This window comes from Microchirus variegatus (assembly GCF_963457635.1).
Source record: "Microchirus variegatus genome assembly, chromosome: 4".
Classification (NCBI taxonomy): Eukaryota; Metazoa; Chordata; class Actinopteri; order Pleuronectiformes; family Soleidae; genus Microchirus; species Microchirus variegatus.
Window position 1 is genome coordinate 603,836 of NC_139805.1, and position 24,489 is coordinate 628,324.

The following is a 24,489-nucleotide window of genomic DNA, read 5'->3' on the forward strand; positions in this document are numbered from 1 at the left end:
CTATAGCCGCCATACATTCAAACCTGAACCACCACAAAAAAATACATTCCTTTCACTTTGTCCTCATCGTTCCTCGTTCTGACGCTCTTTCTCCAACTTTCATCCTCAAAGTGTAGACAAATAGGAAACTAAATGAGCACTAATTATGGAGGATGTGGCTGACATTGACCTCTTTGACAGAGAGATGAATATGAGATAAGGTTTTTAAAAGAGAGAACATGAAGAATGGAAAACAATGGCACTAAATGAAATACGCCATTAAGCTGTGTGTGTGTTCAAACAATTAATTTTAATTAATTTCTTGTGCTCTAACCAATTGGTGACAGTTTTTGGTTCAATTATCCCAACAAAGGTTTTTCTGTCTGTCATTATACAGACACAGAAAAACCTCATATGCAGACTGCATCATTAAACGCATTAACATTTAGATAAGATTAAGATTTTCTATGCAAACATTTAACCTTATTTTTAGATTTTATTCTATTTTTTTTGTTAGTTATATTTTATTTTATTTATTTTGTATTTGCACCTTCTGCAATTGTGTTGTACCTGAAGCATTTACTGTTCATGTACAATGACAATAAATACATTCTATTACATTTTCTTGTCTAAAACTGTTTCTGACGCAAACAGTCTGACCCTAACATTGAATCAAAGACGAGGGAGAAATTATCGATAAAAACATTAACAAACATTGTCAGCATTTCAAATCCAAAAACAAGCTCTATTTTTTAAGAGAAAAAGTTTAAAAAGAGAAGTTTGATGATTCCTAGGATGATGGATGAGTCTTGTAGTTTATTGTCACCTAATGCCGGGGTCAGACTACATGATATTTTTGACTTTCACGATGGTCACCGTGTCAGATTATTAATCACAGTGGCACGGATTCTTGTTTGGCGGACTGGAAACACTACGAATATGACCCCGGCCAATCATCATTCACAACAAGGAGCAAGGAGTTGTCAATAATGGTTAACAAAACAACATTCTTTGGTGTCACGATTCCACCCTACAGCAGCAGCCACATCCCTCTGCCTCTTTGCCATGTTTATGTCTATATGTTTCGCCGCATCACAGCACTATTGGTCAGCGTCCATGAGCACATCGTAAGAGATATCAGAAGAGGCAGAAAAAATAGAAACAAGTTTAACATGCCTTCTTGTCGGGGTGTTGAGGAGCATCCTGGACGCCTGATCTCTGTTCTGACACTGGAAATGTGCCACAAACACATCACTTGAAATTCGTGTCTGATCCCAGCATAAAGTCTAGTGAAGCATATTGTCACAATCATAACACGGGTGTTGTTGTTTGGGTACAATTGGTCTCGATATTTCTAAAAAGAATCCCCAAGTGGACTCATCAACATGTTTTATAGCGGAAACTATAACTCAGGGACAGATAAAGTCTGAATGATCTTAAGCTGCAGTGAGAAACAACGACAAAGTAAAGACAAACCCCTGCAGTTCATACTAACAAGCAAAGTGTCCACAACGCAGCAGCTGCAGAGTGTGTGTGTGCTTGAGATTACAAATTCTGTTTCAAATCTATCTTTGTGAGGACATTTTGTCTGGTCCTCACAACTTCAAAGGGCTTTTTGAGGATTAAGACTTCAAGGGTTAACGGTTAGGGCTACTAATGTGTTAGGTTAAGGGTTTGGCATTTTGTGGTGACAGTTACAGTTTGGGTAAAGGTCTAAGGAATGCATAATGTCTATGAGTGTCCTCACTGAAAATGCAGTACAAGAATGTGTGCGTGTGTGTTTCACAGATGCAGCTGAGAAACCATTCTTAATAGCAAAAAGATAAAACTGCATTAGACCATCAGGACTGTCTGTTATTGAAAAGAGGATATGAAACCATGTAAAGGAGGCAAGATGAGGAAGTGGAGTCACACATTCAGCACATGTCCTGTAGTGTCCCACCCACACTCATCTCTGATAGACCATGAATCATGTGGTCCCAAAGCACATGCCAAGAAAATGTCCATCAGTTACTCACCAATATTTTGTTTTGGTTTTACAATTTTGGTTTTTCTTTGTTTCTATTTTAAGGAATGCCTGGTACAATGCAGGAACAGTTCCTCATACATTTCCTGGCAAAGTCACAAAAGAGAAAGAAAAATGCTGAGGTCAGGAGAGATCTGTCCATATGGCACAAGGATGAAGCTGTGTAAACACACACCTGATGCTCCACCACACTAGAGTACATCCACTGAGCCCTGTGTGCCTGTATAAGTGAGTGTGTATTGCTGTGTCTGTTTGCCTGAAGAAAATTAACCCTATTGCCAACACTTCCAAGCAGACATGAGTCCAATGAGGCTGAAAATATAAAACACACAATATGTTTCCATGAACACAGCAGCAGCAGCACAGACACACTACTTCCATAGATAAATGTATAATACGGCAATATAATTTTCTTTCTTCACTTTAGGGACCAAAGAAAGTACTTGATGAAACAACTAAATACTGGTTAGTTGCAGACCTCCAATAGGCCTGTTGCACAAACACAATTTGACTCAGATTTACAAAATAAGTCAGTTTAAGAAAAAGTATTTGATGCTTTCGGTTAAAAGTAACAACAACAACAATTGGTCTTTCAGGAGCAAAACTCAACCTTGAACTCAACTTTGAACTATGTGACATTTTATTGCAATAATCATTGACAGAGACTGTTGATGATGTTTTTGTGTCACACATTTAAATGATGGCTGAATCATTTGGGAAAAACATTTCGCTGTTCTTCTGCTAGATAATGCGACGATTTGATTTGTGATATAATTTAGTATAAGGTAAGTTCAATGTTAACTACTAAAAATAAAAATGCATTACTCTGGATCCTATGGCAAGATGATACATTAAAGATATTGTGTTCAACATATGCAACGTATGCATTCCATCTTTTAACTTGCATCAAAGATATAACAATCAAAAATAGAAGAATTAAATTGATTTGTGATTTACTACACGCACACGACTGTAAACACAGGCCAGGGAAGAGAAAGGCTTTGAAATAGTAGTCATTTTTTAATTAGACTCTTAATTATCACAGTGAGTGGAAGCGGTCACCTCTACTGTGAAACTCGACTCTGCTTTCCTTTGTTGGACATCTATGCAAGTTGCAGCTGTGCTATTGGGACAGTGAGTAAAATCATGCTGCCGGGCGTCAGTGCTGCTCCAAATACTAGCTGTGGACCTTTGACCTTACTGACAGTGACCTAACAGCTCAGTGTGTTCACTGACCCCTGACATTTTAAAGTGAGTGCACCCAGTAACCCTGCATCAGTCCCATTCTTCAGACTGTGCTTCACCACTGTGCAGGAAATGAGTACAGCGCAGGTAAAAATGGCGAGGAAATCATTTAAATAAAGCAGTTTGACATGTGGTAGCCTGACATTCAGGTAGTGTTTGCACCTTAACTACATACCAATGCTGCTGATGAGCAGATGTTCAGTGCTGTGCAAACATCTCAGGGCAACATCAGCGTTGTTGTTTTTATGTCTGTCAAATTCACTGATTGGCATTTAGATTTATATAATGTGACTCCAAGTTGGTCTTATATATTAGCAAGATGTCAATGAGTTTAACTCATGCTTGTCTTTAATAAATCTGGTGTAATAGACCTTTTCACGACAGACATTGGTTGACATGAAATAAGAGGTCAAATTGGAAACTTTCCTTGGGAATTAACAGAAATAATCTGGAAATGTACAAAATTGAAGGTAGGGAACTCATATATAGTTGCTATATATATATATATATACATATATATGTATGTATGTATATATATATATATGTATATGTATATATACTAATTAATCTGCATCATGTGTTTTAATTGTCTCTATTTGCATGCTTCTCCGCTTATGACAGAAGGGTTTATATTTGTAAATGACACAGTTTCTTTAAAATGATCCAAAGTTTAGCCAGTTCATTCTCATAAATTCCAATAGAAACTTTCCGAATAAGAATGTTTCTAAATTCCCAAACTGGAACCGGAATTCCCCTTTTGCAACCCTAAGGACAAACACAGGTTTTACCAGTAACATTAATTAGGGTTCCACGTCAGGTTTTTTTCTAGAAACACCTTTCCAGTATTTTATGGAAGTGTTCCAATAAAGTGGTTGAGCAATAATTATCCTCTTTTGTCATTATAGTATTGCTATATGCATATAATGATGACCTGGGACTATTGCACAGCACTGTATCTTTGGAACAGTTTATACAACGGAAACGGTTTCATTCATAGGTTCATAGAAATGATCGCTGGGCAGATGAGGACAAACCACAGCACAGGGAGACAATAGAGGACGAGTTATGTGGTGATTCAATGATGACATAACATAAGTCATGTGTCAAAATTCTGCATCAATACTATTGTATTTGGGGGGAAATGTTTGAACCATAGTTGCAAAAACACACCGACTGACCCCGTTTAATATTCCCAGTCAATATTCTTTTTCTCTTTTATTGCTACTTGTTCATATATTGTTCTGGTTTTCTTGCAGTTCCCTGTGGCCTCAGTGCACCTGCCATGATGTGTGCCATAAATAATATCACATACTTGGTTTATTAGGATAGCTGAGGTCTCGATCTTCTATTTCTGGTGACTTACTTCATACAGTTGTCACCGTAGCTTTTCCTAACACATCATTGTTGCCACTAGAATGACTAGAACGGGAAATTTCTGTCCTCAAAATTAAAGAGAACAGTAAGCTCAGAAAATTACAATTACAAACTGTCAAGCCTTAGTGAGACCTTTGAACCTGTGTTCTCTGCAGAGTGATGTGATTTGAGGCACAGTGGTCAGCAAACCGGGTCTAATATCAAACATTTGCTACGAGTGCGTCGGCACACATACTTTACAGGAACATGTAGTTCTGCCTGTCAAAACCATTGAGGGGATCAAATTTGACCTTGATTAGAACAGGACAAAAAAGCTGCCGGTTCACGACCAAGTTGTGTTTTGGTGTTTACTGACACCATCAACAGCAGCAGCAGGACCACGCTACTAAAATTGTGAATCTTCAAAGACATAATTATTTATAAGGAATGAATCGCTTAGTTTGACGTCCTCCGTAGAACACGTGGCTTCATCTAGACATACCATTTTTTTCTGTATTTATATAGCACTTTTCGAGTCTTGATGAGGGTGAATTCCAATTCCTTGCTTAATCCTCAATCTTAATCCTCAATCTCAAAAATGTTCTCCCTCTAGTGAAAGTGCTGTCCTGATTCTCAGAAAAATTAAGTTGAGGGTCAAGTTTAAGGGCTGTATCGCCCTCAATATTGAGATTTTCCAAGACCACCCTTGGGAGCAAGGGCTACCCAGAATGCATTGCGCGTTTTTTTCACATAACAAAGATGGCGCCGAAAGCAGTGAAGCGAGTGCGATACAAATGAAGTATTTTCTTTGTTAATAGAGATATAAAAATGATGAAAACCATTGTATTATCTTAGTTTAGGCCCATATTATGGATTACTGACGTCATTGTTGCGTAACATTTATTTTTATTTTACCATCTTTTGTCAATAGTCGGCCGGTGTGGTTTACTTTTCAATAAGTCGTGGTGTGTGGTAACTGTCAGCTGAATATTTGTATGAGTATCATCTTATAACTAACTGACAACCTAATAACTTGACTGAAATAAAATAATAAATAAATAATCGTGACGTAAATGTGTTCTTCTTCTTCTTCTTTTTTGGAGTTGACAGACTGGACGCAGCTTTCACGTTATTCTGCCCCCTACAGTCTGAAGACGTATCTGCATTTAAGGGGTGTCCCATTTCTAAGTGACAAAATAACCCTCAACACTTGGTTTTGAGGCCAGTTAAGATAAGGGTTGAGCTTGAGGGTTAAGATAGGAATTGGAATTGGCCCTTACACTACAGTTTGTCCATTCACTTATTCACTCACACATTCATACAGAGCATGTATGTCCAGCACTTTTTTCTATCATACACCTTCAATATCCATCCACATGCTGCTGGCACAGCCACCAGGAGCAACATGGGGGTTAAGTGTGTTTGCCCAAGGCCACATCCACAGGTAGACTAGTGGAGACGGGAATCAAACCACCCCACACATTGATTATGTACCACTCAATTTACCATTTTATAAGGTACACCTGTCTAACTGCTTGATAACAAAACTGAAGTTCAAACTGAGCCTCAGAAAGAGAGGAGAACGTTGATTTAAGTGACTCTAAATGTCCGTGACAAATGGGCTGTTTCTAAAACTGATACTGGGAATTTGTGTACAACATCTCTAGGGTTTTCAGAATGGTCGAGAAAAGAGAAAATATCCAGCGAGTAGAAGTTCTCTTTGAACCAAATGATATATCATTATAAGACCACCTGTGAAAAGCACAGCTCACCAAACCTTGACGCAGGTGGTCTACAGCAGTGGATGCCACTACTGCCACTTTATTAGGAGTCTTGTGTACCTAATAAATGGGCCGGTGAGCGTATATATATATATATGAGCTAAGCTAAGATAAGCCATGTCTTCAGAGAGATGACCGAAGGGGAAATCAGTATTGACACCATGAAAGCACTTGTATTACAATCTGTACAATTTACAGTCACAGCTTATACATAGCAACATACCAGTGGGGCTGAGGTGTTGTTACTGATACCAGACAGTCTACTGCTTATAAATGGCAAGAGGAGCAGCTCTGAGCACAGGGACAGGGAGAGAGGTGCATTATGGGTCAGACTCGGTGGACCCAGGAGTCAGAACCAGTGTTTCCCTGTTGAACACGACGCAAACAGAAGAATTATCAAAGTATTTTATATCACGTTATGTTAGGACGAGAGGAAATCGAGTCAAATATATGAGTCAAATATCATATAAGTGAATACAAGTGTGTGTGACTGAAGACAAACATATAGAAATACATACTAGGTGGTTTTATGTGTTTGTTTTCTTTATGTGCTACTGTTGAAGTCACATGTGTCCCTACATGACATTCAAGTATATGTTTATCTTATCTTGAATGTTTCCTTGATAACTTCTGATAAACTTATCACAAGCTGGATACATTAAAAACCGTGATTTAAGACGCGTATAGTCTAAATTTAAAATGTAATAAGGATAAACGTTTGACACAGGCAGAAATAACCCCGTTGTCTAACTACGTTGGAAGCATTTTTAGGATAGTGATGCTACAAATAACGAGGCATAATTGTGTTGTAATAGCAATTGGTTTTAGACAAACAAATCATAAAAGTGGGAAAAGACGCACTCGTAGTTCACACTGTTTGTGTTTCCAACTGTGTTAAGTGTTTTAGCGGAAGGTAAAAGTCAGTGTCGGTGGTGAAATATCACTTACCAGCTCTGAAGGTCACAAGTAAAGAGTCGACTTCAACTTTTGTTTTTTTTTAAAGTGCGTGTCTGCTTTTCTCTGCGGCGTCTTTGATCACGGTGAGCTGTCACTCACTGTCGGTGAAGGACGAAACCACTCGTGCTTCAGTAAAACACTCGTGTGTTTTTACACGTTTCCAGTGTTTTTTCTCCACAGACACGACACCACAGCGACTTGTGTCGCCACGAGAAGCTCGGACGCTAATTTGTTTTCGTTTTGTCCGTCGTGATGTTGTCACAACTCGAGGGCGTCCGTGGTCACCTGTGCCACCGCCAATGGGAGGGAGCAGAGGGGCTTGTGGGTAATGTAGTTCTCTAATACCCGCGCGACTCACTGGGGTATTTTGGGACGATGAGGCAATGCGTGTTGACAACAAACGCAGTGGGTCACACACGTTTATTATCCAATAAATGTATCACAATAAAACAATTATTATTAACAGTAATCATGCTAACTTTGACATGCTAGCACTAAAACTGGTTATTTAGTACTGGAAATCATTATTGATTACTATTAGTAGTAGAAATGTTGCAGATGAACACAAGTGAAAACAGTAATTCAGTTCAAAGAAACTGGGAAAACTGATTTTAGAAAATGTCTGGAAGCTGAGCAATAGAAGATTATCTGGAAAACACAAATATCTAAATAAGCCAATCAATTATAATTATATAGAGAGAACGTACAGTACGTGTTTTAGTAATACACTCACAATGTACTTCAAATGGTATTGGCTTGTACTTTAGTACAGCTTTCAAATACCTTTTACAAATGCACTTTAATATGATGACCTACAGTCAGAGCCACTTTAGATAATGAAATTCTATTTTTTGTATTTTTTTTAATGACGTTTTACGCTCATTATTACTTTTTTATTGTACGATTTTTTCTGATTCTATATTTGCACATTATGTCCTGCAATACGTTCACACTTTCAGTATTGGGTTAGTAGAGGCGTTTACTGGCAGCTCTCCTCCTAACGTCTGTGGTCTTCTGGACTCATCCATTACTACATGACTTTTTTATGGTTCTTGTTTTCTTTTCCCTCTTCCCCTTTCCTCTTGAGAAGGTCACATGACGACATACGGATTATTTCTCCCAAACTCAAATGACTCCTTGCTTTATGCTGTGCTGATACAGCACTTTGGAAATGAAATGTGATTTTGAAAGTAATATTAATGAAGATAGTGAATGACCAGTACTCAATGTGCCATTTATTTATATTTTTAAGTGGTAAATGTATGTTTACCATTACCAAAAAATGACAGTTCTGTACTGTATAAAAACTGATTTGCATATCTCAAATTGTGTGGATGTGTACATGTGTACAAACATATCTATGTTTTGCTAGTTACATCCTTGATTCATTTACAAGACAAAAATAAAATAAAGTAGAAATGTGGACAGGAAAAAGTCTACTGTATAGGGATACAAAGGGGTGGAAACTTCTCATGAGAACTTCAGTTCGGGAATTTTGGAAATAAATTACAAAAATTACAAAACGCAAATGACGCAGATTGCAGTAAGTAATGTGCTCTGTCCGTGATTGAAAAATAGCATTGATATTAAACTGTATTTACATCAAATCTGGTTGTTTTACCCAGAGACTACAATATACAGTACATTATTTACAATTATATTCAAGCAAAACATTTCCATTTTATTCCCATCAATTCCCAAGGATATTCAACAATTCCCAGACTTTTGTGACCTTGGTAGTACCCTGTTGTAATGAGTGGGCACTCATTGATGGTAGTACCCAGAATGACCACAAGAGAGAAGCAAACACAGTGTGCATCTTTATGTCATGACAGGAAGCCAGAGGCATTTAACATGTGCAGTTTTATTTTCTGCTTCAGTGTAGTAACTATGTTTATCAGAGGATGACGTCTCACATGATAAAACCAGAGCACTAAAACAATCAAATGCATGTACATTTCTGCTATGAAGTCCTGCTGACATCTGTTTTTAATTTTTTTTATTCTAGAGGTGAACACTGCAAGTGTCTAATCCAACATTATACGTTTATGTGCAAAACAGAGTTTAAATTACTTTAATTGATGTGAAGATGATGTCAATGGCAGCTCTCTTTACCTCCTTAGCACTTGTACTGACATTCAATAGACACAGGACACACTTTAAACACTGAGCCAGTCAGGTGAGCCTGAGGTTCCAGAGATAGATGGCAGTAGAAAGAGCCATGGCTACAATCAGTCAATCTAGATGTTTTAGACTGAGAACAGACACAAAATAAAGCCCAAATCAGCAGATGAATATGTGTGACACCAACTACATCTTTTTTTTGGCTGCTTCAGTGTAGAGCGGTGTCGTTAGGCTGCCTTGGATTAAATACATGCGCGCGGGGGGGGGGGTACATATTTAAAAATAGAAATAAAATTATGTTGGTGCAACACTGTCAAATTTCAAATCAATGTAAAACTCAAGTTATTTAAAAGCAAAAAATTTACCATGCTAAATCCTTCCTGCTTTAGGTCAGGGTAATGTGTCTGTGTGGACATTAGCAGATTTGTATTCAGACCAGAGAGAAATGACAGGTAGTGTGGTGATGAGGTTAGTGAATGGTTATGCAATTTAATGCAGAATTATGTCCGATTTTTTGCCAAATTGAACAGCTTCGGAGTCATTAGCTATGTGCAAAATTTCAAAAGAAGATTAGCTCAGATTGGAATTTACAATTCCATCTTTAACATGTACACAAAAGTAAATGATGCAATGGTGGTGTGTGCACACGATCTAAGCGTTCAGTCGGAATGGACCATTTTGACATGCGCAATTCTCCAGATGTAGAAGCTGAAGAAGAAGCTTTACTTCCACTCCCACCATAGTAGACAAACACTGGCTGTGTCATCCCCTCATCATCTGCTATCCATCTCATTTCCCTCCCTCTTCCACATTTGACTTTTATGTCTGTTAATTCTTCTTCTTTGGGAATGTAAATACAGCAGAAACTAAACGAAAATGCATCGCATTTATGTGGATCAGACACAAAACCAGGAAGTCATGACAAGCCTTCTTGTTCAGAATTAAATTTGTCACTGAATGGGCTGTACTAGATCAGAGGTTTCAGATTGGCATGTTTGCATGACATGTTATTCCGATTACTTGTGTCCATGTAAACATAGCTACTGTGATAAATGGGGGCTGTCTCCATTCACCCTACTGCCTGTTGGCAGAGAGATCAGGGCCATCGACCTGGAGTCCGATCTCGCGGAGTCGCACACAAACTGCTTCACGGCACGACACACATCCTAGCCAGGCTAGAAGATCGAGGCAGTGATAGCGTTATTTTAGATGTTTATCATGGCAGAGCTGGCCAAAAAAGAAGCAGAGAAAAACAATTGTCTAAGGAAAACGACTGACAGAAGCAAACGGATGCCGACTGGCACAGACGTGGCTCCAGGGCTCGTCTACGCCAGAAAAGAAATGCACATGGCCAGAAGAGGGGAAGAGAGGATGTGAACTGTGAGATTTTACAAGTGAGGATAAAGCAGTAGACGATGGCTGGATGTTTACTGTAGTATTGTAAAAGAAAATATTTACTCCTAAGTCAGCTTTCCTTTCTTTTTTTTTTAACATCTAACCATGTCGGGTGTAAGACATTAAAGAAGGATGTTAGACATAAGTAATGAGATTTGAAATGTGAAGGAGCAAAAACTAAAGCCAAGTTCACACTGCACAGCTTTCAGTCACAGGACTGCAATGCATCCCACGCTTCATGATGTGCTGTCTTGTGATGAAGTGTTTGCAGTTGCTGTAAGTTCACATGTGACCATTGATTGTGGAAGGAGGGTTCACACTCAAATTTTTGAACTCTACCAAACAGAAACCATTGCATGTGAAGGTGGTACTACGGCGTAATGGAAAACAACGCGCCAAACCCTATAGAGTCGAGTAGTGTTAGAACTGTATAATGGAAAAGATTATCAGGCTGAAAATGATGTGGTGTGAACTAGGCTTCAGTCAATGATTGGGTTGCGAAGTAAATTTTCATTGGGACTTCAGTTGGGGAATTTGACCAAATTGGAAACTTTCCATGGGAAATAATGAAAATTACCTGAAATTAACTTAACATTTTGGGTAATTTAAAGAAATTGTGTGATATACAAATGGAGTTTGAGGAACAGCATTGACATTCAAATGTTTTTGCATCCATTCTGATTGTTTTAGCCAAGTTTATGCTAATATACACATATATTACATACACACTATATATAATTACTAAGTACATTTAAGTTCCCAAACTGCAATTTAGAACATTTCCAATTTATACCCATAAATTTCCATTAGGGAAAGTTTCCAATTTAGAACATTTTGCAACCTCAGTCACTGAACATCAGAGGTTTTGCAGAATCTTCCATTGGCCTTCTTCTTTGTTGGGATGAGCGGGATGAAGTCAAGAGCAGGTTCTTGGAGTGAAAGTTTTCTGCAGCAGGGACAGAGAAAGGTCTACGTGGAAAACACAATGGGGTACTGTGGATGCCACCAGTCCATGAGCCTCACACTGTGTACGGGATCCAACACCACCTGTGTCCCGCAATGATCCCCCTTCTTCTTCCCCCGCTGGAGTGGAGAGTCCTGGAAGAGCAGCCGAACGCGATGGTGCCGCATGTCTGTGCTCACGTTGATCGTGAACTAGAAATAAAAGGCAAAGATAGACCAGATAATAAAAGTTGAGATTTTTTTTATCGTTCATCTGTGACCAAGAACTGAAGATCATTTTAACTGAGGCTGTCAAATATACAGTACTGTGCAGAAATCTTAGCCATTAAATGTGTTGTTTTAGTAATGCTATAACAATAGAGGATAATTATTTCTACTTCACTTTACTGGAACACATCCAGAAAATATGGATGCAGTTTTTTGTTGTTTTTAAACAACACAAACAAAACAAACAAACAAATAATATCCTCTACAGGTGTAGAGGATATTAGTTATTTAGCGTTATTTAAGTATTAAGCGTGATCTACCCTTACACTTAACAATACAATAACTAACAATAATAATTAATTATATAATAACACAGCTCTGTTAATACTGAAGTGGAACCTTAATTTATGTTACTGGTAAATCCTGTGTTTGTCCTAAAAAAGTCTATTACGCCAGGTTTATAAGACATGTTTGAGCATTACATACACATGTTGCATGAGTAAAACTCATTGACAACTCGCTAATATACAAAAGCAGCTTTAAGTCGCATTACTTCATTCCAAATACACATGATCACAGAATTTGACAGACATCAGTGGTGCCTGAAACGTTTCTCGGCATAGCTCAAACTGCAAGAAGTGAAGATATTGTGGATGTTTTAGTTTGAAAGTCACTGCTCTTTGAGCTAGGGTTTAAAACCGAGAAACAGGATTCCCAAGAATTAACCAATCAGGCCCACCTCCGATGAAATTTAAAAATAGGAAACTGGAAATTTGAAGAATGTGGTTAATATACTCAACTCTGCTCCGTCTTGTTACAGTAAAATAAGTTGATTAAAGCAGTTACATTTTTTTGCCTCACAAAAATGCCCGTCCACAAATTAAACTCTGGCACCAGATCTGATCAAAACATTTAGCAAATGTCTGTGTTCGCATGTTGTGTGCCAGTAAAACCGCAGCCTATTAAGAGCAATAAAAGGCAAATGTATCACCAATTAGACTGTGCCTCTATTATCTATTATAATCTTTTTTTTATGTTATAACGCAACAGATATTTCTGTTGCGTTGCCTGCAATTGTGGTCTGAAATGACCTGGGGTCTCATTTATAAAACGTGTGCGTAGGCAAGTTGGTGTATATACGACATACAGCTCGGGTTTGTCGCAATTAAACTGTTGATGACAGACTATTTTGCACAATGACTTTCATAATAGTAAATTTGATTAGAACAGCATGTTATCCAATAAATGAAATCAAACTTAAAATGCAATCAATTTATTTCACAATAATTTGTTTTAATTTTTTATATATTTTGTGTGTGTGTGTGTGTGTTCTTGTACTTGCGGCATACTGATGACCAGTGAGGGTTTTTAACCAACAAAGTGAGGTCATTTTTACGGAGTGAGGACATTTAGGCCGGTCCTCACTTTGTTTTCATTGAAATCACTTCCTTAGGTTGCTATAACATGCTATCCTCAATTTGTCAAAAAAAACAACTCACTTTTTGGACGACATAGTATAGTATGATGTTTTTGTAAAATTTTGGACCAAAAATGTTGGGTCCATTTTTTTGGAAAATTTTGGACGACAGTATAGTATGACTGTTTTGTCAAATTTTGGACCCAAAATTTTGGACCCAAAATTTGGGACCAAAAAATTTGGGTCAGATTTTGGACCAAAAACATTGGGTCAAATTTTGGACCAAAACATTTGGGTCACATTTTTTTTTCAAAATTTGGACCACAAATTTTGGGTACATTTTTGGGTCAATTTTTTTTCCAATTTTGGACGACATAGTATAGTATGACGTTTTTGTCATATTTTGGATCAAAAATGTTGGGTCAAATTTTTTCCAACTTTTGGACGACAAAGTATAGTATGACGGTTTTGTCAAATTTTGGACCAAAAATTTAAAATAAATCAATAAATAAAAGTTTTCCTGCCCTTGTTGCTATGGGGCTCCACCTGCCGACATTTTATGGTACTGCAACCGGTAGTTCTTTATAGATGTCATTCATGAAGTAGATATTTGTAATTGTTTTAATTTTATAAAGTGGAAATGCTGGTCCTCACTTTGTCAGCGACCCAGTCCTCAGTATGCAGCAAGTACAAGAATGTGTGTGTGTGTTAGTTTCTGTGATGGAACCAATGTCAAGTTAGTTTTTTTATAAATCCAAACTATAAATGAGGCCACTGTGCTTTTAATAAAATGTTTTTTTTTGTGATGTTTAGTGTTGATGACTGTTAATTAACCACCTGGATCTCATTTAGGCACTACACAATTGCTTTGGATAATGAATCTTGAAAAATTATCTGTAGAATGTGCGGCACTAACCAGGGTCAGTGTCATGCCCATGACCACGGGGATGAAGATGAAGTTGAGTGTGGTGACTTGGAGCACATAGCAGTCAGAGTCTGGGTTTGTGTGGACGTCTTTGTATTGTCTGGGCGAGCACAAGGACGGGGCACAACCATTTTTAGTGTGGCTCTGCTGTGATCGAGCAAAACAAGAAAAGTATACACATGATAAATATGACAGCAGAAGTCAAAGTGGGCTATTAGCAAATTGCTATGACCGTAGTATACAAATAAATAGTTTTAGGAGTTACCTGCTTTAAAAACTTGAAGTTGAACTCCCATAATGCCTCTGAACGAGCCCCTGACAGCCTTTGGACCCAGAAGAGTAAACACTGCAGCGTGAAAAATGAAAACACAAATAAATACAAACTGACAGAAAGATGTCATGTCATTTGTCATTGTCATGTAACTTGAGAAAAAAAGTGTATTTTGTCAATCACATGAAACATATGAAACAAAAAAAATTATATACACACATAACAACTATATGAACTACTACCACTGTTGTGCAGAATTAAAACCTCATAAAACAGGGCAAACCTCATGAGGACAATCAGGAAAAAGACAGGAAATTTGGCCCAATGACATGTAAAATACAAGTAAATGGAAATGGAATAAGAACACAAATTCAGCTTCATCTATCTATCTTCATCAATGACATTTCACCTTAGAGTTGAGCACGGTTGTGGGTGTCGATTCTGGCAGAGCGGGGATTTTAGAGACACGCACGCTGAACGGTTCATACAAATGAAAAAGGCAGCGAATGACACGTGCCCGTAGAGAGTGCATCATGTGAACAGAGTCCGGCTGGAGACGAAACGGCAGATCCACATCAATACTATAGTGTCTTTTTGGAAGAGAGAAAATATATTAATTATGAGAGTTTTTGCCTCATCACATTCACTATAGACCTTATTTTCAGTAGAAACATGTAAGCAGAAGTCTGTCATTGTCATTTCCGGGCAGTCGTGGTGTAGCTTTACGCAGCAAGCAGAACAACATATTTTTTTTGGCAAAACGAAATAAACACCTGGAGATATTCACCCACTAAACAATCCTGCAAAATGTGAAGGACGTACGCGCACAGGAAGGTATTCATTTTAGTCCGGACGGACGGACGGAACGGTGCTAACGCTATATGCTCCGCGTCTCTCGTCGAGCGCGGAGCATAAAAGTGAAGTTCACATTGATGTAACCACCTCACCTTCTATAAAGCCTGGTCCAAAATGCTGCGGTGCAAGTGACTGTCCAGGCATTTCGGCAGATTAATGCAAACCTGCACACGTCCTCTGGCCTTATATAGGAGGAGAGCACTAACCAAATATCTACTGGATACTCTTCACCATCACTGCTCTCACTGCTCTCTGTGAAGACAGCATACAAACATCACAATAACCAGGAGCTATTAGTTAATATTAGTGCTGCACAATATTAGGAAATCATGAGATATGCGATAACGCTTGAATATTGTTATGACATATGAATATCACTCGCGATTAATTAATAAAAGCAATAAAAGAAATAAAAATAAAAGCGTTTGTTTTGTTATTTATTAATATACTGACAAAAAGAACTAGATTTATTTGATATTTTTAGCTATTGTTATTGCCAAGTGCAAAAGGTTTATATAACATGTTATTGTCGCTGAAGCCAGTGGCTATTTAAAAATACAGGATAAAAGTAAGTGATGATCAATGAAACTGCCGGTGTATCTGTGTGAAGAATAATCAGTGGCCAAAGTAACCAATTACAACTACTCGCGTTACTGTAATTGAGTCACTATTTTGTACTTTTGTATTAGTATTTTTCAAAAGTCAGTCACGTAAATTTAAGTTAATTAGTTCTCTACATTTCAACATCAAGCCGTTACCGAGTAATATATTTATTTATTTTTGCTTTCAAAACTTGCTTGGACTGGACTTCAATCACTTCAATCATCATCAACATTTGGCATTTTATGATTCCATGAGCCTTAGAATATTGTATATGTGTCAGTGTATTTTAATGTACTTTCAAATGTTAATGTTGAATGTAAAAATGTTGTAGTCGTGGATGATCATTTCCTCTCTTCCTCTTTCAGTTCAATACATGGGGTGAGTGTGTGCAGACGGTGGGGAAAGTAACTCAGACTCACAGTAATTAAGCTACTTTTATTTGGATATATTTTTTAAACCCTTTTTGAGTGTTTTGAGTGTCCATTTCAGTCCAGTTCAGTTCTATTTGGGAAACATTTATTGCTTTTAAGTGGTCGCCTGTGATATGTATATCACAACGCATATTGATATTGCGATGCTGACAGATTTACGATATATTGTGCAGCCCTAGTTAGCATGTCTTGCATTTGTTAATGTACTCTGCAAATCATACCCTTTCTTCTTTTGTTTTTCTTTTTGTGGGCCACTTTATTTTCATTTTCCCCATCTTCTTCAGGGTCCAGGTCATCACTGCTGTCCAAAGATTCTGTTTCGACATTCACTACAGAGGAGAGGACTTCCTCTACAACACCTTGGGATGCTTCCAGACCACAGAGTAATTTCACTAGAAAATAAAAAACAAAACACAATCACTGGTTAAAACACCCCAGTCTCCTTTTACAGACAAGATATAGTGAAACTGAATCACAAGTTTACCTTCTTTGACAACTGCATTGGCAACAGCCTTTTTCAGCCTCCCTGACTTCACAATGGCTGGGTCGGCATCGGCATAATCAGCAACAGTGACTAGAAATAAAACATCACATTTCATAATCAATAAACCATTCATTTCAGTATATCAACAAGGGCTGACAAAGGTTGCAGAGTATTAAGCAATTCTTCATGTTTTTTCTTCTGTCCGCAATTAGGCAGAGATTTTACGCTGGAAGCCCTTCCTGACACAAGCCCCACAAGAGTATAACAAGATTGTGCTGTGCTCGCAGGCATGATTGAGACTGACCTGTCACAGCTTTATTATGTTAGAAACCACAACATTTCACCTTGATATGGTAAAGTCACGGTATATTTCACTGGGGGTTTCATCATGCCTTCATTTGACTGTGGGTTCAGTTTACCAACATACAGTAATGTCAGGTCTAAGAAGTCTGTAGTGTCTGTACTTTTAAATAACTCTGATCTGTATTACTGTGCTTTAGTCAGCCTTTGGACAAATTGGGTGTTTTACTACTATTACTGGGTATGTAATGTTATTTAATAATTTAATTATCATTGACTTTAACTTGTATCTGTTTGAGTTTTCTTCAAAAAAAAATCTAATTTATGATCGTCTGTCGAATGTGTGTGATTTTAAGCATGTTATTCGTCTCCCTGCTCTTATAATTGACTAACTTGTATGACTAGTAATATAATTGTTTTGCATATTTATGCATTTTCAAAAGACTAATTGTTGCTTTTCTAAATCTATCTTTTAGGGCTTATTCAATGACAAGATATCGACATCTTTCCCTCCCACTCACTCTCCATACATATGTACAGTTTATGTAAGGATATTAATATATTCAACTGCAACAAAGGTTTAGGGCTGTAACTACTTTTTTTAATTGAATCAATTATTAATCAAGTACTCGTTTAATTGTTAACCATTTTATTTTATAATTGTTAAATAGAGTGTTTGAGTGCTTTTGGGAGTGTGTTTTGTTTTTGTTTGTGAAAAAAAAAAAAGACATTTGAGAACATAATTTTCAAGGGTTTGGAAAAACCTATAAACATTTTTCAACATGTTCTGGGCCAAACAGACACCCTTAATCTAGATTATTTGATAAAATATTCAACAGATGACTCACTCTACTGTATAGTGACAAGATCCTTGGGCTATAACACGCATGTTATTGCTTTGGATGTTTTCCCTCAGATGCGTGAAACATGTATCTGTTTAATGGTGGATGTTTTATCATCAATATTAACACGATATGTATCACAACAAATATCGATACTGACTGTTCCATGAATCCGTACCTGACCAAAATGTCAAGCCCTCGTGTGAACAATGATGAATGCAAAACAAATTGCACAGATATAATCAGCTATAGTCGCCTGTTCTGGGTTTGTTATCATAGTCCCGGTTGCTCTCGCGAGATCTGGCAACTGCGCTTACATGTAGAAGTTTCACCTGAGTAATAAAGATATATGTTCTGTGACTCTATTCTAAAGCAGTACAGCAAGACTTTCTCGCGCACAACACAACAAACACCGTCGTACGATTACGCTGATCAGTATTACATTAGAGTCAAATGACGCACATAAAACGCAGTAAAATGAGTTTGGAAACTGTTGTCGCTGCTAACAGTGAGCGTGCTAGCTAGCTAGCTTGGTGGCTAATGTAATCGTAACACACCTGATTCCGAACAAACGTCCCCAGCCTTAAACTTCAGCCGTTTTCGGTTCCCTTTCTTGGGCATGTCGACACCAGTGATCTGCGAACGCTTAGGGGTGTGAGTCCTGCCATGTCTCTATGGCGAACTGAGGCAGACAGAAAGAAAGAAGAATGAGAGAGAAATTGAAAAATGTTCCGCCGGGATCTTCAGCCATCATGGAATGACGTAACGTTCGTCTTCTTCTTCTAATAGGGTTTTCTGACAGGCTGTACGCAAAATGGCCCAATGCTGCCCTCCGCAGGCACAATCTAACCATTACCCTATATCAGGGGTCTCAAACTCAAATGACCTGGGGGTATGGAAGTAAATCTGTGCCATCTGAGTTTGAATTCGAATTTCTAACACTGAATTTTTTTGCATCGAAATTAGACTTCGAATTTTAAGAACAATCAAATTTCAAGCACTGTTTTTTTTTGCCATTGATTTTTTTTCAACTTTGAAATAAATTCAGTGTAAAAAAAATTGATGTCTCAAAAAATTCAGTTGCAAAAAATTCGATGTCTCAAAAAATTCAGTTGCAAAAAATTCGATGTCTCAAAAAATTCAGTTGCAAAAAATTCAGTCTAAAAATATTCACTTGCAAAAATTCCATATTTAGAAAGCAGACCACTTGGCTCTGCTTCGAGATACTTAAATTATACTTGGATGAATTGAGACAGGGATCGATTGCTTCTCTCTGGTGACCCGGATATTAACTGATGTTTTTGCAAGTGAATTTTTTGCGAGTGAATTTTTGCAAGTCAATTTTTTGAGACATCAAATTTTTTTACATTGAATTTATTTCAACGTTGAAAAAAAAAAATGAATGGCAAAAAAAACAGTGCTTGAAATTTGATGGTTTTTAAAATTCAAAGTCTAATTTCGATGCAAAAAAGTTCAGTGTTAGAAATTCGAATTCAAACTCAGATGGCACAGATTTACTTCCATATGGGCGCCAATGCGCATCTATTGTGGCCAAGAGGGGGCGGCCTAGAGATCAAAAAGTGGAGAAAAATTTATGATGCAAAATTAATGTATTAATAATATCAAAAACAGACATTTGTTTTAAATTACATCAATAACAGTGTGGACAATTGTATGTAAAATTCGTACCAGGAGCCGTTTTGGGCCACTGCCATTCATAGTGTATTTATATATGTAATATGTTGTATATGATACATTTAATAATGGGATAATAATGACCAAATGTCTTATTATTACTGTTTTAAAAAACATTGCTAGCAAACATATATCACCTCGCTGGCAGCTGTGCCTCAGCTACACACTGTGTTTAACAGACTGTGAGGTCGTGGGCCATGTTTTCATTATAACATGATATTAAGTGGGGGGGCTGCATGTGGCCCCCGGGCCGCCAGTTTGAGACCCTGTCCTATATTCTCATGTAAAGTCCAGTAGTATATAGTCCTGCTGTATAACAGCTATCTGAGCAGTTTAAATGTTTTCTCTGATCAACAAAAAATACTTAAAAGGAAATAAAACAAAACATCCTAGATCTAAAAGGTATTTGAACAATTGTTATCTGATACATGAAGAAAATGACATGCTGCACTATTTCCACAAAATCACATTCACATAGTTCATCTGGCTGTTTTCCTCATGTATGCTCAGGACAACACAATCTCTGTGCAATATCTGACTGTCAATATCTTACATTTCCTGCAAAGAAAACTAATACCTGCCCCTCTGCTACTCCACCCACTCTTCTTGCCACTGATGTTCCAATTTTTCCTTACAGATGCTAAAACCTTCTCTTTTCCCCAAATGGGACACTCATATCTATTATGTCTCTTGATGAAGATTTGCTATTTGGTCTGAGATTTCATTCCCCTCCACTCCACATTGGCCAATAACCCACACAAAACAAACATCACAGCCTGACTTCTCAGTCCTATATACACAACACAGAATCTCCAGAACCAGGTCAGGGTGGGCCCTGCACATTCTTTCCTTCAGAGCCACCAGAGCAGCAGCAGATCCTGAGCAGATTATACGGCAGATTGTCTATTTTCACTGACAATGTTGACCAGCCCAAATGTGAAAGCGCTCCTGAGTTGAGTGTTTGATAGAGAGTGCTGATGACAAAATTGTTGTCAAGACCTCAAAAAAAGCTCAGTGACAGAGAGTCACATCTCCAAGGACTAATTCCACAAACAAAATTAGTTTCCAGAGAAATAGCTGAGGTGTTGCATTGACCTCTTGCCACCAGGAAGTATTCCCTGACAAATTAACTGCCAACACAACAATTGTCTCGTTCCCTCTGAGTTTCAAAACTGTGTTGCAAGAAATGCCAGGAGAAAGTATTGTTTTTAGTGGCTCTGTGTGTCTGTCTGTCTGTTTGTCTGTGCTTCCACATTTGCACTTGCCAATATGACCAACCGCCAGAGTATTATTGCGTGAATGGGGTGAAAGTCAAGGCCATCTCTGATTGCCTTGTTTTTATTTTGGAAAATGTCTCATTTAGTGCACATTAGTGTACAACTGTTCACAAAAGTTATTAAACTAGTTTACTTGTTCAATTCAAGTTTAGTATCCCCACACTTATGGCACTTTTCCATGTCCATTCTAGCACTACTTGGATCGACTCAACTCAAATATGCTCAGTTTGGGTATCAGGCATGTGGTTTTTCATTACTTCATAGTGCCGTGATGTTGTTTTATATGCAACACAAACACACTGGATCATCTCGTGTAATATTCTCGCTGTAACTCTCTTGTCAGTTTTTTATATGTTGGCTTTGATTCTTTTGCCAGATGTTGTCACATTTCACTATCGACTCAGTTCACTTGGAACCTCGCCAGAGCAGGTACCAGGTACTATCCCCAATGGAAAAGCAGAAACACCCAGCGCTGGAACACTGTTTACAACTGTATTTGTGTTTCTACTTTTGTGATTCTACTGCCCTATCAAGTTAAAAACATAACATAACACAACTATGATTAATGCAATTCACACTGCTACATTTGAATCAATAATAATCAAGCTTGAAGGTGGGAGGGTGCCCCCACAGTAGTAAGACAGTAGTACATCATGTGAAGGTCAGAAGATATCAGAGTGGAAAAGCTGCTGGGAGAAGTTTGTCTTCAGAGTCTTCTGCCAGTATAAGCTTTACTTGGCAGAACAGTTTCCTGGCTTCAGTTTTCAGTCGGCAACAAAGCTACTTGGATCAGTTAGAGCGAGAAAAAATAAATAAAATAACTCATGGCTTGGGTTAAAATAGACCTTTTCACAATGTCAAACACTTTCTGGCACAACGTATTTCAGGCAACCTTCTGCCATGTGCAAGAACACTTGATTTGCAGGACTCATACAGTTGCAACCACTAGGTGGCGACAAATAGCCATGGATGTTTGTTTTTTTAACCAGGCAGAGTAAAGGCTTCTCTAAATAATCATGCACAGATTATTTGAATCTGGATTATATTCTATCAAAATCATAAAGTATACTGAGTATATTACTACGCTTTTAATTCACTTGTAAGACATTTCAATTTAGAAGGATTATAAGGAATTATTCTTAAACTGAAAACCTAAGAAACATGGTCATTGCTCTTCAGTCATCTCTTTGCCATGTAGCCTTATAATCATGTATCAGAGGTAATTTCACTGTTCTACACAGTAGGGCTGAATGATTTAGGGCAAATAATTTGTAGTTGTTTTCTCTGACTGACACTGCAATTGCAATTTGATTTGCGATATAATTAAGTCAAGCTTCGGTTTAATATTCTCTGCAACATAGATTGAAAATCTGATGGAGCATTACCAAATGGCACCATCAAAGAATACTAACTAAAGTCTAATACACAGATGATAACTTTGTATCCAATCAAAACTTGAATAATTAAATGCATTTGTTAATTCCATTATTTTAAATTGCAATGTTGGTATAAAACAGATTATTTTTTTGATTTGATTGCGTGGTGAGGAAAATAATCAGGCTCAAATCTTTAAAGTGTCCTATTTAAAGGACACATCATATCCAGAGCTTTAATTAACTGAAAAAATATTGTTTTTCAATAAGAAATGCTTCCACATTAAGGTTAATGTCAGTGACGGTAAACTCCTGAGTGAATAATCCACCTCTGTGTCTTGAGGCTGATGCCACTAGAATGCACATCCAGTCTCTGTCAGCTGTCAGGTCATGAACATGCTTATTGGTGCTGATGAGACAAGTTAATTAGTAGCCTACATTTTGCCAAGTCAGGGTCAGGACTGAGTTTACTGCTGTAACATGACACGGTGGTTTAGTGATGATTATTATAGTGGACATGAATGACTGTCCAGCTGAGGGCAGTTCTCTCTGGTTTGAATATACACATGTGGAGCAAATCACTTAGTCTGATTGTGGGGGTGTTGGTCTCTCGTTTTCAAACTTGCAGTGACAACTCCTGTGTGTTTGTGTGTGTATCTGGAATTCCTTATATGGTGGAGACCTAAATCTATTTACCCAGTCACGTTACGCTGAAAAAAAATCCCCATTATATGAATATCTACATTTTAAGGTGAGGACATGTTTTCAGTTAGGCTGAGGTTAGGGATAGGTTAAGATTAGGCCAGTAGTGAGTATTGATGAGATTAGAGCAAGTCTCCAGGAAATTAATGTAAGTCAATGCAATGTCCTCTGAAGTATGGAAACCGGTGTGTGTGTGTGTGTGTGTGTCACCTCTTTATGGCATTTTCTAGCATAAACCTCGACCATGTCAGGACCAGTCATTCTCCTGGAGACCAAATCCTGGTCCAAATGAGACAGAAGCTCCTTCCAGAGGAACTGGTTACGTTTAGGACAAAGATATAGGTTAAGGTTATAGGGTTAGGCATTAACTGGCTATGGTTGAGGTTAGGGAAAACACTTAGGCTGTCCAAATGAATGGAAGTCAATGCAGTGTCCTGAGCAGAACAGCTGTGCCAACTTGTATGTGTGTGAGTGTGTGTATTCACCTTTAAAGTACCAAAAACTGGTCCTAATGAGGCAGAACATTACTTTTGAGGTTAAGTTTAGGGTTCGGTGGTGGGAGAGTGGATATCACTGTTGCATTGCAGCAAAAAGACCCAGGTTCTCACATTGTATGCATGAGTGTGTGTTTTTTTGTAAGGACCAACACGAGGGACGTAAATCACAGGGAGAAAGGACATTTGGAAAAGTGAGGGTTGTTTAGTGAGACCTGGGTTAACACGAGTTAGGATACATTTTGGCTGATCCTCTCACCCCTTAAACGTGTTATTTTGAGGGTTAATGCTTGGTTTTAGGGACTAGGACGCTGGCTCAGTGGGAGAGCGAGTCGTCTTTCAACTTGTCAACGCTAGTCTAACAACCGGTCTGTCCTTGGGCAAGACACTTAATCCCACGTTGCTCCTGTGCCGGCAGCGTGTGAGTGGGTATGAAAGATAAGTGACAGAGGAACATATGAAAGTGTGAGTGAATGGCTGTGAATGGGTGAATGGGAACTGTAGGGTCATTTGAGTGGTCATCAAGACTGAAAAAACATTTCCCATGAAGAGCTATCTTGTGTGACATGGGTTAAGACTTGGTATTTGGGTTGAGATTAGTGAATGTATTATATGAGTGAGGGCAATTTGGATCATTTAGGCCCCTTAAAAGGACTTTTTGCGGGTTAAGACTTCAGTGTTAGAATTGGGTTTAGGTTTAGGTTAGCACTAGGGTAAGGGTTAGGGTTAGGCATTTAGTTGTGATGGTTAAAGTTAGGGTAAGGTATCGATGAGTGTCCTCACTATGAAT

At 38.0% G+C, this 24,489-nt stretch overlaps 2 protein-coding genes across 3 annotated transcripts in view; both read right to left on the reverse strand.

The window, feature by feature from the left end:
• Positions 1-7,574, reverse strand: part of tfeb (transcription factor EB) — a 33,659-nt gene extending 26,085 nt beyond the window's left edge. For both annotated transcript variants that reach the window (XM_083888125.1, XM_083888126.1), the window contains exon 1: positions 7,333-7,574. The gene's annotated coding sequence lies outside the window, so the exon portion shown is untranslated. The remainder of the gene's footprint in view (positions 1-7,332) is intronic.
• A 1,657-nt stretch (positions 7,575-9,231) lies between these two features.
• tmem183a (transmembrane protein 183A) lies at positions 9,232-18,892 on the reverse strand. Its single transcript, XM_083887652.1, has 8 exons — positions 18,716-18,892; positions 17,017-17,106; positions 16,754-16,924; positions 15,591-15,750; positions 15,053-15,233; positions 14,638-14,718; positions 14,364-14,519; positions 9,232-12,015 (listed from the first exon to the last, which is right to left on the reverse strand). The coding sequence occupies exons 1-8, from the start codon at positions 18,777-18,779 to the stop codon at positions 11,830-11,832; spliced, it is 1,089 nt and encodes a 362-aa protein (XP_083743778.1). The 5' UTR covers positions 18,780-18,892; the 3' UTR covers positions 9,232-11,829.
• Between the last annotated feature and the right edge of the window lie 5,597 nt (positions 18,893-24,489).

Bases quoted from the DNA above. Each gene is read 5' to 3' on its own strand.
- tmem183a (XM_083887652.1), bottom strand. From the start codon at position 18,779: ATGCCCAAGAAAGGGAACCGAAAACGGCTGAAGTTTAAGGCTGGGGAC. The intron at 17,107-18,715 runs GTGTGTTACGAT...TTTTATTTCTAG, and splicing joins GGACGTTTGTTCGGAATCAG to TCACTGTTGCTGATTATGCC. The intron at 14,719-15,052 runs GTGAAATGTCAT...TTCACGCTGCAG, and splicing joins CAACCGTGCTCAACTCTAAG to TGTTTACTCTTCTGGGTCCA.